Genomic DNA, 16429 nt, shown 5'->3' with positions numbered 1-16429 from the left:
ACTTTCGGCCCCCCCCTTCCAGCCCCCCCCTTTTGGACATTTCTGGATCCGCCCCTGATTATGTAGTGTATAATAGAGGAGTGTAGTGTGTACATTTGAAATTAGTGTTCATTCAATGCAATTTGCTATATTTGACTGTATGTACAGAATTATATACTGGACATTACGCAATTCCACATCCCACCTTTTCAACAATGTGCAATCACATGACCATTCAGGGCAAGTTATTTGACAGCAGTATTTAATAAGCCGACATAATTATTGTTTGTGAGTTGTGTCCACTGATCTCTACTATAATAGCTGGATTGCTCATCGGCCAATCCTGGTACAGAAAAAAGTGAGGCCTCAGACACCATGTTGGAGGGCCTACATGACGTACCAGTTTAGAAAAGTTTCTTTTGCCATTTGTTTAAATTATAGTTAAAAATAAAGATTCTTGCAATATTTTTCAATAATAAATTTAAATTGAATATAGGAATTTTTTTCAAACCATCTAACCACTAGACAAGACTGTTTATGCAGTTTTAAAAAGCGCGAGCGAAATCCCGTGGTTATAGTGACGTCCATCCCTACACAACGCAAATAACTTTGCTTGCGCTTTCTTAAACTGCATAAAAAGTCACATCAAGTAGGTAGATGATAAGGATCATTACGTTAAATTCGAATTTATTATCAAAAAGTTTTGCAAGAATCGTTATTTTTAACAATAATTTAAACAAATGCCAAAAGAAACTTGTCTAAAATGATATGTCACTTAGGCCCCCCCTACATGGCGTCGGTGGCCTCACTAAAACCAGCCAATGACCAATCCAGCTATTATAGTAGAGATCAGTGGTTGTGTCACGACAAGCCTGCCTATCTTCTAGTTTCATTGAAAATTCAAGGTCATAAGAGGCACACAACTTTGCAGAAATGCTTTATAAATTTGTAAATTGTATAATAAAATGGACAAATATAACTAATAAACATGACCACAGATTACTGTAACACAAAAAGCGTGCATTTGAATATTTAACTTTGCACATTTAAGCATTTCAGCACTTTTTCTGGTTTGCCATGGACCACCAGATCTGCAAGTACCATAGTACAAATATGTACAGCAGTGTTCCAAAATATAAACTGACAGTTTCATATACTACGAACAAGCTTTTGCCTCCCAGTTGTTTTCCACTGGAAATTTTCTGAGCAAAAAAATTACACTCCCGTTCAGTCCCCCTCCCCTATGTCAATACACAAGATACGCCACTCTGAATAACTACCATCATTCTTAACCACCAAGGTCGTGTCTGATTTTACTTAGAGGGGAAATAAGGAGGAAGATGAAACTAATTCAAATCAGATTTTCAAATTAAATGATAAAAAAATGAGAATAACCAGGGAAGAAAGTATGAATGAGATACACATGCAAATGATTAAAGGATTTTAAAGAGGGTGGGAAGTGGTTTGGTGTCAAAGCATAAAATAAAAAAATAAAAAATTGCAGAGTCATGGAAACCTCCATTGAACACACAGCATGAGAATGGACTCTGCTACAATGATACTGGCAGTGAGCAAAAAAAAAAGAAATAAAAACACTTCACACACATCACTTGATATAGCACACAGGATGCTGTGTTTCTGTCAAGTCATGTAAGAAAAAAACACAGCACTGGTACAGCCCAACATGTAGACGTGTGTACTTAAAAATAAAATAAAAAAAACAGACAAAAGGCAAAAATGGTACATGGTCGACTGGTAGAAGAGTAGGTACTTATATGACACCTGATAAAAGAAAACAGACAAGAAGACAGCAAGTATGTTACATGGAAAATACATGTAGCAGAATGTACAGAAGCAATGGTATAGGGAATAACTAAAATACATAATTAAAATAGGCTGCATATAAAATGGCTGAAAGTATTAGGTACTTAAACATACTGTACACTACAGCATTAAAGTAACTACACACAATACAGAAGATTTACAAAATTTCTGGTCAGAAGTAAGGATGTACAGTAGAAGATGTACCTGTAGTGTAAAAACATAATTAGACAAGAAAAATACAAAACAATATGGCCATAACAAAGTAGCATGGAAATGCACATAAACACACAGATGTACATTGGCTGAAACAATATGGGCAAGAAACACTAACAAAACAAAGAAATGTTGAAACAACTGAAATGTCACAAAATGACTAAAATAAAAACAATAAAAATGTCACAATAAAGCATGTGTAGCAAGGCTATGGCTTCTACTGTGTCTGTACATCAAGAAGAAGGCCTCTCTTCTTGAACCACCACTAATCTATGCACTACATTCTTTCTCATTACATATGCCTAGCTTAAATGATTGTAAAGTTTAAAGGCATTTCTCATGGCATGAAAAAACAAAACCAGCATGTATCTATTTATGACAAACATGCAAAAACACATATTAAAATACAATTTAGAGTAAAGCTAGAGAACTTAAATGGCAAGAAACAAAAATGCAACAGCTAAAAAATAAAGACATGATCATGTTACCTTGATAAACCTTCCATGCAAGGAAGATCTAGAAATATGAAAAAATGAATGAAAACAAAAGGAAAAATAAAAGGGTTATAAAAGCTTAACATACTGTAACATCATTGAACAGGGAGGAGGATTACTGTATATAAAGTACGCTTACTACATGTACAGCACAATCTGCAATGGGCATGGGTTTGCCTTCAGGGTGGGGTTGATAATTTATTTAAAAATTCAGTTTTTGAATTGCAACTGCATTAACCACCGTTCGAAATTTACTGTTCATACAAAATAACAGGCAGTGTTACAGTCTAACCATATCTCCCATAGCAGAAATTTAAAAAAAACAACTTGAGTATGTCTACAGTTTCAAAGTAGATGGGCCTCAGTAAGTAAATCTAGATCATACTGCCTATTTAACAACACAGGTTCATTTTTTTTTCCTAAAAATATCTAGTAGTGTCTACAAAAAATAGATATATCTACTTAAAATTCTTACAGATACACTACTGTTTTCAGATAGCAAGCATTCAAATAAAGTAAATGTTGCTCATTTACTATAAAAGGAAAATTACTTTAAGAATTACCAATTTTTAATGTGATGGACGTACCACAAGTCTCTAATTTATTGACTTTTTGTAATGTTAGATAATTTCGAAGAGCGCCACCAGCATCTGTTTTTGTTATATCGTTGAATTTGGATGAGAATTAGAACCTAATCCGAGAAAAGGTATACTATGGGACGCCATACAAGTAATATGGAACGCCATTGGTACCAAAAAATAATTATTTCTTTGATGTTTTGATATTCTATATGTTTTCTATATTAATTGTAGTGTACTAAAGACAATTTTCTGATATATTTTATATTAGACCCAATAAATGCTGTGGATAGCAGCGCATTCATATAGACAAAAACAATACAGTTTTGCTGATTTCGGTACTGTATACCTTATAAAATTAGAAAATTTAAGGGGGTCAATAAAGATTAATACTGTACATCTGTAAATTGGTGAATGAAATATTTCTTGTTTTAAGTTTTGAAAAGAAAGCTATTACCAACATATTTTTTTAATACATAATAATTCAAATATTAAATTTAGTTGTTGGAGTTGACTTGATAAATACAGACATACTGCACCTCTTCCAACACTACATTCTCATTATAATAATTGCATTATCCCTTAACTTCATCACCCTACTAAATGTCCCCTTCTCCTAAAAAACTTTCTCAATGGATGTTAACACATTCTGTAACAATAATCACATCACAACAATTATAGTAAACCTGTGATCTAATGTCACGAGAGAAGACAGAAAAGCAATATGGTTTCCTCCCTTCTTTGGCGAAAAAGAGCATAAAATAATGAACAAGTGTATTTGACAGGAAAATCACTACAGTTGGCAGTCAATTGTTTGACATCTCATATACTCACCTTCTAAATGTATCTCAAGTTCCTGAGTAAAACGAGTTGTCTAAAATATATTTATCATCAATAAATACTTTTGCTTTCATCTGTTTTTTTTTAGAAAGAAAATACCTAAAGTGTTTTGTGATGCTATGAAGCATTATTCATCTACTTGGGTGTGTCAGTGTGAATGTCATATTGTACATGTTGATACAGTATCATGGTTATTAATCAATCAACAACCATTTCCTTTTGAAATGTAATACACAGTAATTTACTAACCACCATCTTGTACGTACTGTATGTAGGTCGACAGTATTATAGATTGTGATTCTAGATTCACTTAATTTTCTTTATTTCAATTTGTATAGAATAAGACTACCACTAACGGGTATAAACGACAAGGCTTTGAGGATTACAGAATAATAGGGGCAGGATGCTGGGTATATGAATGGATATACAGCACAATAATGATAGGAATTACGCTGGATGGGTGGATGGATGGATAATGATATGGGCATGATGTTGAATGGTCAGATGGATAAAGTGGATGATACTGATATGGGCACAGTGTTAACATTGGCAGAATGTTGGATGGATGAATAATTATATTGATACTGTATGGGCATAAGAGTGGATGGATGATTTATTAATGGTCAAAATTATTAGACTATTTATTCACCAAGATTTTTTTTCTTGGTAGAACCATTTTAATAAAAAAAACCAAGAATATATTTTCTTTTTTTTCTGCCCTCCTCTAATAAAGATTTTTCAAAAATGAAGTTCACAGAACAATGTATACAGTACATAAAATTGTCATAGGAAGTCAAATGTTGTCATTAGAAAATTTCCTTATGTTTTATATAGGAAATAATCTTAGGACCTTGTAGTTGGAGGACCAACAATTAATTGCTTTTTATGAAATGATGTAAGAAAAAGATTTTTGAGCCAAAAAAGAGATAGTTTCTTCTACATGGATTAAAAACACATTCCAATAATGTGACATATTAACATCATTACTGCAAATGCAGCTGTGGCAGATGTGGGGGTGGGGGTGGGTAGAAGACGGTGCGATCACATCCCCATAAATTATATTAAGAAAACTAAATGTTGTACTTCATTGTTGATATATTATTTTTATCATTATGAACATCATTATCGGTAAGATTTTTTAGGTACAAGTGTGCAATTTCCGGGCACCTACAGTAGAGGTCAATATTTTCACACGCACCCCCAGCACCAAATCTTGCATCGCCCCAGGGCAGCGATGTACACACAATGGTAAAAGACAGTTTGCAAATCATTCACATGATTTAAAGAATTACCTATTTATTTTTAGCATTCATTTGGGACATCAAATCATATACTGTATCAGAATCATAAGTGAATGACACATCCAATTTACCAGTTATAAATTAACAATCCAGAAGTTCCCTCTTCTGATTGGTTATGGCAACTGGAACATTCCAGAAATAAATCAAATTCATGAAAGCTATTAACAAGTACTTAGTAATTATTGTAAATTACTTCATTTGGGAAAATTTAATTAACATTTATCACCCAAACAACAGGATATTAAAGTTTCTGATTAAAATATATTAAATTGATATTTCAATTAGCTGATAACATTTCACAAGGTAATTATTTAATTAAACATTGTTGATCGAATTATGTACTGCAGGTGCCTTTCAATTATTTACATCAATTTATACTTCAACATTGAAGGTATTGTTAATATACTGTAAAGTAGTTACTTTTGTGAATGACTTTTTTCTTTGCATTACAGTAAATTCATAACTTTTAGGACCGAAGGTAATGTACTACCATATATACTTCCTTTTATCATTAGTCTTTTTTTTTTAATAATAAAAAAAAAACCATTGGCTTCATTAGTTTGTTTTAAATGCATTTGTTGTTTGGCAACTTTAAAATACTGTGTCTACTATAAGTTTGAAATATCAATTATTTTCTAAATATATTTTCATCCCATTAAAAATTTTGAAACCAAAGGAAGGAAACAGGATGATAAACAATCAGTTGACTTTGAGAAGAAGGCCACAAAGGTCAAAAGGTAATTTCTACTTTGGTTTATATACCATGCAGTAGCTCAATGTACTATACAGTACTACACTTCACATCTAATTTAATTTCCTATTCTCAATGTAGAGTTTATAGAAACAATCTTATTTAATAGAATTTCCAAGTCTAAAATATGCTACAATACAATGAGATAAAAGGATAATACCTTTATTATATTTAATACGTTATTACTGTTTAGTAAACTTTAATTGTGATCGCAATTACTGCCAAGTCTGTGTGACAGCTTGCCAAAATTTACCAAAACCGATACTGATTATGCAAATGTACTCAAAGTAAAATTATAAGTGCTGGCTAGACAACACTATAAATTAAACAAAATAAACCCCCATTATTAGAGTGCCTCTAGTAATGGGGATTCATTTCAACAGTACAACAAACTTGATTAAAAACTAAAAAGCAACTAGGAACACTGTAGATGTGTATTGAGAAAACATGTTACAAAAGTATTGGCCAAGAAGAACTTGGTGTTTGGTAGTTTGGTGCTCAAACTCCAGTCCCCACCGTCCCCTGTTTAAATCTAGCAGATACTATAAATTAAAGAATTTTCTTTCACAAAATTAGTGAAATACAGTACAGGTTTCCCTTCAACTAAAAACCACTTTTGGGACCAGGGTTTCTATAGTCTTTAGCAGCTTTGGTGTCTAATTAGAATAATAAAGATAAAAGACATTTGTTAGTTTGAAACCACAAAAAACAGGTCTTTACTTGGAGGGGTCTTTAATTAGAGCGAGACCTGTATTTGCTTTTTTAGATGTTTATGATGAAAAGAATAATTCTAATTATGCATGAAAATGATGGGTTGCCCATGGTTCAATTCAATTCAATTTTTCCAGAAAACACTCACCAAATTAATGTAGTCCTTTCTGAAAACTCACATTCTAGTTTTAATTCAATCTATTTTCTGACTAGATATTTTTTGAGTGTGTATGTTTTAATCTTAGTTATTGGAAAACCAATTTTGTTAGCTAAATTAAAACACACTTTCTAGTTTGGTATAAAACTAATTTATACCATTTATACATCTAAATTAAGTGAGTGATCTATATCTTGAAAGACTGTTAGTCAAGTTATAAGTATATAAAGGTGAAAAACAGAACTAGTTTTTGTTTAGTTCTGATTGAATTATGGTGTTCAAACATAAAAATAATAGAAAATAAAATTTAGTTATGTTAATTATAGTGGACAAAATGCAGAATTCAAAATCAAAAAATAAATGAATATGTCGAACCAAGGGTAATATTGATTCCAGCCCTTCCAAGCACTCCTCTTGCTTCTGTCGGAGGTCGTAGTCATCCCACTCTAATTCAGAGTCCGCCGTTGACGGAAAATTGGAGTAACGGTGGAAATTATTCTGATTATTACGATTATAGTAACGCCTGTCTTTTAGGTTGCGCTGTCCTCCGCTCCCCAGATCATAATTGTCCCACTCCAAGTCGCCATCATTATAACGCCCTCTCCAGTTTCGTCGCTGTTGCTGCTGGCGCCCATTGTAGTAGTTGCCATAGTAATTGTTATAATTTCTAGGCATAAGAAATTGATGATGGAAAAACTAAAAGGGGAAAAAAAGATGGCAGGTTATAAATGGAGGCTGAATCACCTGGCCTGTATGGCAGACTTGAACATGGACTGCTGTGGCACAGTGGATGACTGCAGGACGTTTTGTTTACGTTACATTGGCATCACTCCAACTTCCATCAGACCTGCAAAAAGGATGAAATTTTATATAAGAAAATATTTGTAATTTCTTTTTCTTAATTCAAATAAAATAATTTGCAAAATCTTTGCAAGATCACAATTCCTTCTTTAGTAGAAAAGGAACATGACCGAATATTGCATACTGTTATCTCTTCTTTCATCTCCCACAACCACAGGCAATCCAACCCCAACTGTTCATTTTTTTGTACAGTTGCAGACTACAGTTAACATTTTCCTCAAAAAATTGGTATAAATGACAAATGGCTCCTAAAAACATCAGGTGATTTTTCTAGAAGAGACTTATACTGTTGGCTATTATACTGTATGTGACATGATTTAATGAATTGCACTATAAACAACATCGGAGCAAAATTCCACAATACAGTACCTATTGAATTCAGACTTATACTGACTGTATACAACTCACTTTGATGAAGGAAGTTATGTTGAGAATATTAAAACTACTGTAACTCCCCATAGCTACAGATGTCACACTTCAACAAAGTACTTAAAAAATTAACCAAGAACCAAAATCCAGTTGCATCAGAAAGCTCCATTAACTACTATATTTTAATGTTTTGAGAATGTTTTTTGTCTGAGCATTGTACACCTGGTTTGTTATTATTATGAAGTTTTCGAGGAAGGAAGAACACACTGTAGTAATTTTAACTGTTCTTTTTCTGATCTTTGTCTGCAATTGAGTGAATGACAGCGGCAGGAGAGCTTCGGAGACATTCTCAGTATTCTCACACACATTGGATGCCTTTCCTCTCATAATAGTATCAACTATGATTCACCATTTCCACTCTGGATCTGACACATTCACTCACCCCAGAACAATAAGAAAACATGTAGGCAGTTCAACTCAAGAGAATTTGTCCAACTTGAGAGGTTTTCGAAGCAGACGACGATTTAATTCAATTTCGAACAATAGAGATCAAATCCGACGATAGGATCCACATAAGAGAATCAAGGCCATTATGGTCAACTATGGATATAAACAAGGAATGCAGTGCCAACTATAAATCATAAGCAATGTGTACTGTACCACTGTCTATAATTTATGTTGCAGGAATAAAAAAATTATTTACCCAGGTACACCATTGCCAAAACAACTTGAAAAATGTATTATTAGTACAGCAGATCGGACTTTTGAAAATACTGTACTGAATACAATGTACAGTACATGTACAGTTTTGTGACTGTCAAGGGTATAGAGATTTAGATTAGCTTGTTTGATGTGAGAACTCAAGATTGAAGTTTTACATGTAGTACTGTATAATAGGAAAGTTTTAATTAATAACTACAAACACAAGTTTGGTTAGATTTTAAATGTTTTTGTGAAAAATGCAATCAAATATTTTGTATCTTCAGCGTAATAAATTAATATATTTTAGTGTTTACATACTGTAATACAGTAGGTAAAATCAACAATTACCATACTACATACAGTAGTGCCAATAAGATTACCATAAATAATAATAATAATAATAATAATAATAATAATAATAATAATAATAATAATAATAATATTAATTAGTTCATTCTTATATAGCGCAAGTAAGCAAGCTCTTAATGGGCTGTACATAATAAACAGAATAAGGATGCCATGTTAAAATAATGAAAAACTTGATGGAAAAGAAAGGTCTTTAGCTTGGTTTAAAAAGAGATATGTGGAATGCCCAAAGAAATAGGCACTAAAGTATCAGGGAGGGATTTCCATATTCTGTCTGTGTTAAAATAATAAACTTATAAACAATAAAGTTCAACATTTGAATTGCCTTGTTTTCTTTATTTAGTTTTTGGCTTTCACTTTCAATATAACAGAAATATTTTCCCATGCCATTTTCATTACCAATAATGGACACCTAAGTAATACAGTTTTTACACAGCAAAATTCCCTTTACCCTTTTGTCTGATCAATCTAAGAATTTTTATAGAAAAACTTCGGAAAATTGATAAATTATAGTTGAGATACTTAAAGAGCACTTGAATGTTTTAATTTAATTTTGAGTATTATGTGAGTCTTACGTGCTCTGGATACGTAAATTTGGCCAAATTGCATTCCAGAATCTACTCAAGAGGTTACCTTAACGTTCTCACATGCGCAAATGACTTTTAGGGACGTCATGGCATTCTACGTCCTACCGTCGTCGTGCAATCGAACTCTCCCTAATCAGAACACAGTAAAGTGTATTAAAGCTCAACCTCATGGCCAATGTTGAAAATCTGTGGGCCACAGTGAGCAAAAAGCGAAAGGAAATGCGGTCCAGCATGACTAGCCTTAATTAGGCAAGGTAGTGATTTCAATAAATCAGATGAAAATACTCCGAAATGGAAAGTTAACCAGTATACTGTCTGCTCTCCTCCTCTTAAGGGAAAATGTAGGTCGTAAATGACATCGAAATTCGAACATACTGTTCTCTATGCCTAGGACTAGCCTAGGTAGTTAACCACGGTTTTGAAACATGATCAATCTAAGGTAAGAAATAACAAACAATATTCTAATTGTTTATTAGTTAATTACAACATTGCTCATGTGTTGAAAGCTGGTAAACTATATTTCAATATTGTTTATGCATTGCTTATCAGCCCCGACGATCGAGCCTATGATCACTGCAAAGCTAATTAAAATAACAATGACCTTCATAAGGGTTCGTAGCTATTCAAAACGGACCTACGAGCATGCTACGAGTGGATACGCGCAGATACGAAGCGATAATTCATGGTTGTACTGTAAGCCCAGGCCCTGCTTAGCCTCTTCGCTTTATAAGAGAGTTGACATACAGTACTCAGTCTTTGGTCTAATCTACTATTTACATGACAAAATATGCACTAAAACACTGAATATACTGTAAAACTGATATAAGGCCTACTAGCACTTATACTGTAGTACCGTACTGTTTTAAATGGAGTATAGTATATTTCAACTTCAATTTTCATAAATTGGCCAAAATTCGCCAATTCTAATTTTAACAGATATTAATTAATAAATGATTAAGGATTATAATAAACTAAGTCATTTTAGGGTTAACGAGGGTAAACTATTCGAAAAATGAATTAAAAATCTGAGTATTTTTCGGTTTTACGCTGACTTAGCTTTATAGTTGAACCAGTTAATCTTTAGACAAAATTATAATGAACACAGAAGTAATTTTAACATAAATATTTTACGGAATCCGTTCCAGAAATATACAAATAATAACATACCAAAAGCCCGAAAAAATCTAATCAGGGGAACATTGTTCATTATAAAGATATTTAATGGGTTAAAATCAAACGCTTTATTGCACAACTGCTCTGCTGGAAGCGTATAAATGCATGTCGTTGGCAAGTTGTTGCTAACGAAAAAATGTGAATTATAGGGTAATACGCCCGCGCGCGATCAAAAAGCGGGGAACACATAGGTTTGTGGCGTCAAAGGGATCTGTTGCCGAGTGATCTCCTTCTCAATAATACCTCCATGATATAACCTAGGCTACTTGGAATGAAAATTAGGATGAGATTTTAGGCGTTGAGAACTTCAGACTTGGTATGACCATGGAGACTGATACATGCCACCAAAATAGATCTATCACTACAGCAGGGCTGCCGCAAAGCGAAGAATCTAAGCAAGGCCTATACCTTGTTCTTCGTCAGGCGAGGAATTTAGGCAGGCCTAGAGGTCTATATTGACATGACTCTCTTTCTGAGTGGAACTATGCGCCTATTTATCATTGACAACATTACCATACAGTATTGCACTTTCTGATGTTCAATTACGCAGTACAGTACTGTAATACATCGTTCGTGTTTCATCACTCATCGTGAGTGATCTACATTGCCAGTCTTGAAAAATGACGTCACGCACATTCTGGCAATTCATTTGTTGATGGCGATGTATGCCATTTACCATACCATTAGAAAATGGAAGTAGAAATACAGTACCGTATCCCTAGCCACAGCGTTGAATTTATTACTAAAACTAGGCCTATGTAATGGCCCTGTCACACCAATTTAGCCAGCGTATGCCGACGTATGAAAAAAATGGTGAATACGCTGAAGCACGCTGGTATACGTCCTAGTACGGCGTATGCCAGCGTATGGCTTGTACAGTACGTTCCACATACGCGGTCCATAAGTTGTAGGTAAGTTAAGCGATCGTTGACACACGTTACTTGTAAGTTACTCAAAAGTCAAAAGGTATTTCTAACCTATGAGTAACATGCTTCAAACTTATATGTAACTTATAACGAACTTATCTTGGACGTATGTAGACGTATTTGACGAGTTCCAGACGACCACAAAACTTACTGAAAGTGTTTATAACTTGCAGTTATCGTATAAATGGCATATTGGCAGCACTTAGGGAAATAGGTATACTGTATTAAAATGGGGTGATGTCAATACGGTGATGTTGATACTGCGATGTCTAGTGAATCTATTTGAATCGACGAGCAGCAGCATTTTTATAGGCTACGTCACGTGATAATCGGCGATACACTGCCGTGCGTTGTGCATAAGGTAGACTCTTGCTGGGCATAAGTTGTGAACGCTGGCAACACGTTAAGCATTTGTTCGTGTAAGTTTTCTATAAGTAATCAAAACATTCTATATAATTTACTAATACAATATTTATATGTCCAATACATTATGAATTCGCTATGAATGCGCCCAAAGTTGAAAAAAAAGCATCGATAGTTCAGCTTATGCCAGTGTTTAAAAAAATTTTGATACGTTTTGCATACGCTGACTAAATCGTCAAGGTGTGACAGGGCCATAACTCAAGTAACTACACTGAGTTGGCGGACAGGTGAATAACTGATTTTTTACTCATGTTTACTCGGCGGACAGCCGAATATCTTTTACCTCATTTTAATCCATTTCTTTTGATTTTTATTATTCATCTTCATCGACATCACTATCCATATTATTTCATCAGTGATCTTTATCAGCAAAAATTCCGTAGTCGACTATCGACCTAATCTTGGATTACTGAAATTTTAGGCCCAAAAGTCCTTAGGTAACTCTTTAAATTCTTATCTAAATTCCCCGGACCACCTCCGTCTCATCCATCTTCTCCACCCTCACCTCAGGAATCTCCCACCTCAGCTCTCTTTCAGTCGATTGATCTGATCTGATTTCAATTCAAAGAAAGGCCTAGCGAGGAGAACCCTAGGGCCTAGCCTAGACTGGCATGATTAGCAAATTAACTGTTTAGTGCATTCTGATTTAGAGAATATAAATATATCTTAATATAGTTGAAACACGTATATAACATATCAATTGTAACTTACCTTCCACCCAAATACAGTCAGCTGAGCTTCCCACAGAAAACCAGGACAAAAATCAGCTTTTGTATGTTTACAAAAGAAAGTAAAGCTACCACAGGAGGAAAGAAAATAACAATGCGTCATTTCCGGTAGGTGGCGCAATTTATTTTGGATATGAGGACTTATAAATGCAGTAATACAGTTGCTCTATGCATCTCTATGCATGGAGGAATTACATGCTCTATCCATGGACCTATGCTCTATCTATGCCTGTGTCTTATTTCTCAAGCAGTCCAGAATGTTAATGAACATTCCTCGCGCTCGCTAAATTACAGATTATTATTTTCTAGCAGATTAGATTAGCATGAGGATTGTTTTAATTATAGATTTTAATGTTACGGTCGAATTCATTTGTATCATGGTGTCCAAATTATCAAGCTAGAGAGGCCGGGAGGAACCTCCTGCAATCCCGACACCAGAAACTACCCTATAACCAGGTGTGAAATCATTTAGACTTTTTAAATCTGTAGCTTCAAGGGGACGCACACTGTCGTGCCATAGAGAATTTTCTCTATGGTCGTGCTCACCCCACCCCCGGCATCATGACAACTTTCAAAAAATGTAAGGCCTAATAGTCGCGAGGTCTTCAAACTGCTGTCCAGAGGGATAGGCCTATAGTGCAATAGATGTGTATAAGAGACAGTGTTGATACTGCGATGTCTAGTGCGGTTATGATTTGAATCGACGAGCAGCAGCATTTTTATAGGCTACGTCACGTGATAATCGGCGATACACTGCCGTGCGTTGTGCATAAGGTAGACTCTTGCTGGGCATACAGTAAGTTGTAATATATATAGTATATATATTATATATATTATATATAGTATAACATTATTATTATTATTATTGTTATTATTATTATTTATTTTTCCTTCGTTTACAGATGACCAAATCATGTGGCTGATGCTACGATTTTGAAAGATACCGTAATAATCAGAAACTGCTATAGTAGGCCTATGTTTGTTTTCACGGCTATTGCAGAAACCCACCAATCCATGTAAAAATTGTTTTTCACATTTGAGAACAATAGATATACTGAATTCCATTTTTAATGGGCCTATATCTGGCATTCATATCAATTGTTTTGAAGCTGTTTGTTTTAAGTATATTATAGCTCTATTTATGATGCCCATGTTTTATGATCATCCTTCCGTGGCCGATCAACAAAAGGTTTAGAAATTTTACAAGTTTACCAAGCATGTAACTGCTTGTGTTAATTAGTCTGAAACCATTGCAATTCAAAGAGAGAAGAATAAGCTGATGTTTTCTTTTCCTCATGGCTATGTGGGGACATGCACCGTTGACCCTTTCGGCTTGTTTAGCGACAGTGACTGTGTTAGAATAGAAACAATTTAAAAAATAAATAAAATAGGTATCTTGCAAGAGGAAGGTTGTTGACAGAGTTTTCAGATGGGTTGAGGTTGTAACTATGCTGCAATAGGGGGGGTCATCTTATCAAAATTATTATGCAAGACCAACCCAGAATCGTGGTAATTAGTCTACTACTAACACTTCGTGGATGCAAATGGTGCGCACGCTCTGGCATCTTGACGTTGAGAAATTCCTTTTATTTAATACAATTATTATGACATGGTACGGTAGGAAAATTATTACACTGAAAACATTTAATCACTGTCGGCTTCCCCTCGCCCACCCCTAAATTGTTCAAAATATTTTTAAATGGAGATATAAAGAAAATTATATTCAAATTTTTAGTCAGTGAGAGTGCAATTTCCGGCCATCAGGTGCAATAATTACAAATTTTCTTACGTCAGCCCCAACCATGGTGGGACTCGGAGGTGTTATAGATCTTCCATCTGTGAAAGTACCTCCCCGGGCCCCCTCTATTTTGAATTCTTGAATCCGCCACTGTATAACATACTGTATTGGTGTTTATTGAGAATTTTGCATGCGAAATAAATTCTTTGAATTTAGTTTCCTTTCTGTTGTATAAACGTGGTTTCATTTTAATTAATAGCATAACTATGACATCCATACATAATTTATTTTTTATCTTTAAAGTACCATTAAAAATAATTATATACATAATATATGTAAAGTAGCAACGGTTGATATGGTATTTGAAATTATGTTTTTAAATAATTTAAAATGTATGGCTTATCATAAAACTATTTTGAAATAAGGTTAAGTCATAACAGATACGGTAATAATAATATCATTTAGGATCACAAAAAAGGTGGTGGCCATTTTATAGGTCCATGTTATTTTGAAAGATACATTTTAGAGGACAAAAAATAAATTCAGCAATTAAAAATTATCTCTTCGGAGATGTCTTGTCGTTTAAGATGGGAAGAAGAGGGCGTATCACATTGATATCTGTTTCACGTGTGTGCGTCAAATACTTTTGTACAAGGGTAACGCCAGCGGGTGGGGGCGGAGGGACCAGGCGCTTTATCCAGACGCTTTATCCAGACGCTTTATCATATTGAATTTACGCCGTGGCTAGAGATACGGTACCATATTTCTACCTCCATTTGCTAAAGGTAGGTAAATGGCATTACGTCACCATCACCCAATGAAGTGCCGAGCTGTGTGTGACGTCATTTTTCAAGAGCGGCATTGGCATTGCTGCAGATCGCCCACAGTGTCAGCGGTGTGACTGCGAAGGATATACTGGATTAGCACCTAGAACCTTTAGTTCAGTAATGATTTTCGTAGTTATTTTCTTTTAAATTTTCTGTTGATTTTTCTCTTTGGATTCACCATCATTTTGGATATGTGCCACTTTAATAACAGTGATTCCAAATAAAAACTAACTAAACTAAAACTACTATAGGCCCAGGCCTTGCTTAGCCTCTTCGCTTTATAAGAGAGTTGACATGTATTCAGTCTTCAAGCTTTGGTCTAATCTACTATTTACATGACAAAACTTGCACTAAAACACTGAATATACTGTAAAAGAAATAAATTCTTTGAATTTAGCTTCCTTTCTATGGATATTTATACCTATTGCTTTGTGTTGTATAAACATGGTTTCATTTTAATTAATAGCATAACTATGACATCCATACATAATTTATTTTTTATCTTTAAAGTACCATTAAAAATAATTATATACATAATATATGTAAAGTAGCAACGGTTGATATGGTATTTGAAATTATGTTTTAAATAATTTAAAATTTATGGCTTATCATAAAACTATTTTGAAATAATAAGGTTAAGTCATAACAGATACGGTAATAATAATATCATTTAGGATCACAAAAATGGTGGTGGCCATTTTATAGGTCCATGTTATTTTAAAAGATACATTTTAGAGGACAAAAAATAAATTCAGCAATTGATTGATATCAATATATCACCTGTGTGCGTCAAATACTTTTGTACAGGGGTAACGCCACCAGGTGGGGGTGGAGGGACCAGGGCCCCCGTCGGGGAGAACTGCAATTCGTAGGGGAGAAAA

The 16429-nt window shown here is 34.2% G+C and overlaps 1 protein-coding gene across 4 annotated transcripts in view; it reads right to left on the bottom strand.

Moving 5' to 3' along the window:
* Nucleotides 1-13075, bottom strand: part of LOC117101965 — a 24365-nt gene extending 11290 nt beyond the window's left edge. For 2 of the 4 annotated variants that reach the window (XM_033242101.1, XM_033242105.1), the window contains exons 1-2: nt 12967-13011; nt 7224-7695 (exon numbers count right to left, since the gene is read on the bottom strand). In XM_033242101.1, coding sequence (XP_033097992.1) covers nt 7224-7523 — 300 coding nt within the window. In that variant the 5' untranslated portion in view covers nt 7524-7695; nt 12967-13011. Of the gene's footprint in view, nt 1-2504; nt 2533-7223; nt 7696-12966 lie in introns of all 4 variants that reach the window. The other 2 variants (XM_033242102.1, XM_033242104.1) reach the window with 2 other exon arrangements.
* Nucleotides 13076-16429: the final 3354 nt, after the last annotated feature.

This window comes from Anneissia japonica, unplaced genomic scaffold (genome assembly GCF_011630105.1).
Source record: "Anneissia japonica isolate Jap-2015-1 unplaced genomic scaffold, ASM1163010v1 scaffold997_len2565447_cov190, whole genome shotgun sequence".
Taxonomy (NCBI): Eukaryota; Metazoa; Echinodermata; class Crinoidea; order Comatulida; family Comatulidae; genus Anneissia; species Anneissia japonica.
This window is presented reverse-complemented; position numbering and strand designations above follow the sequence as displayed.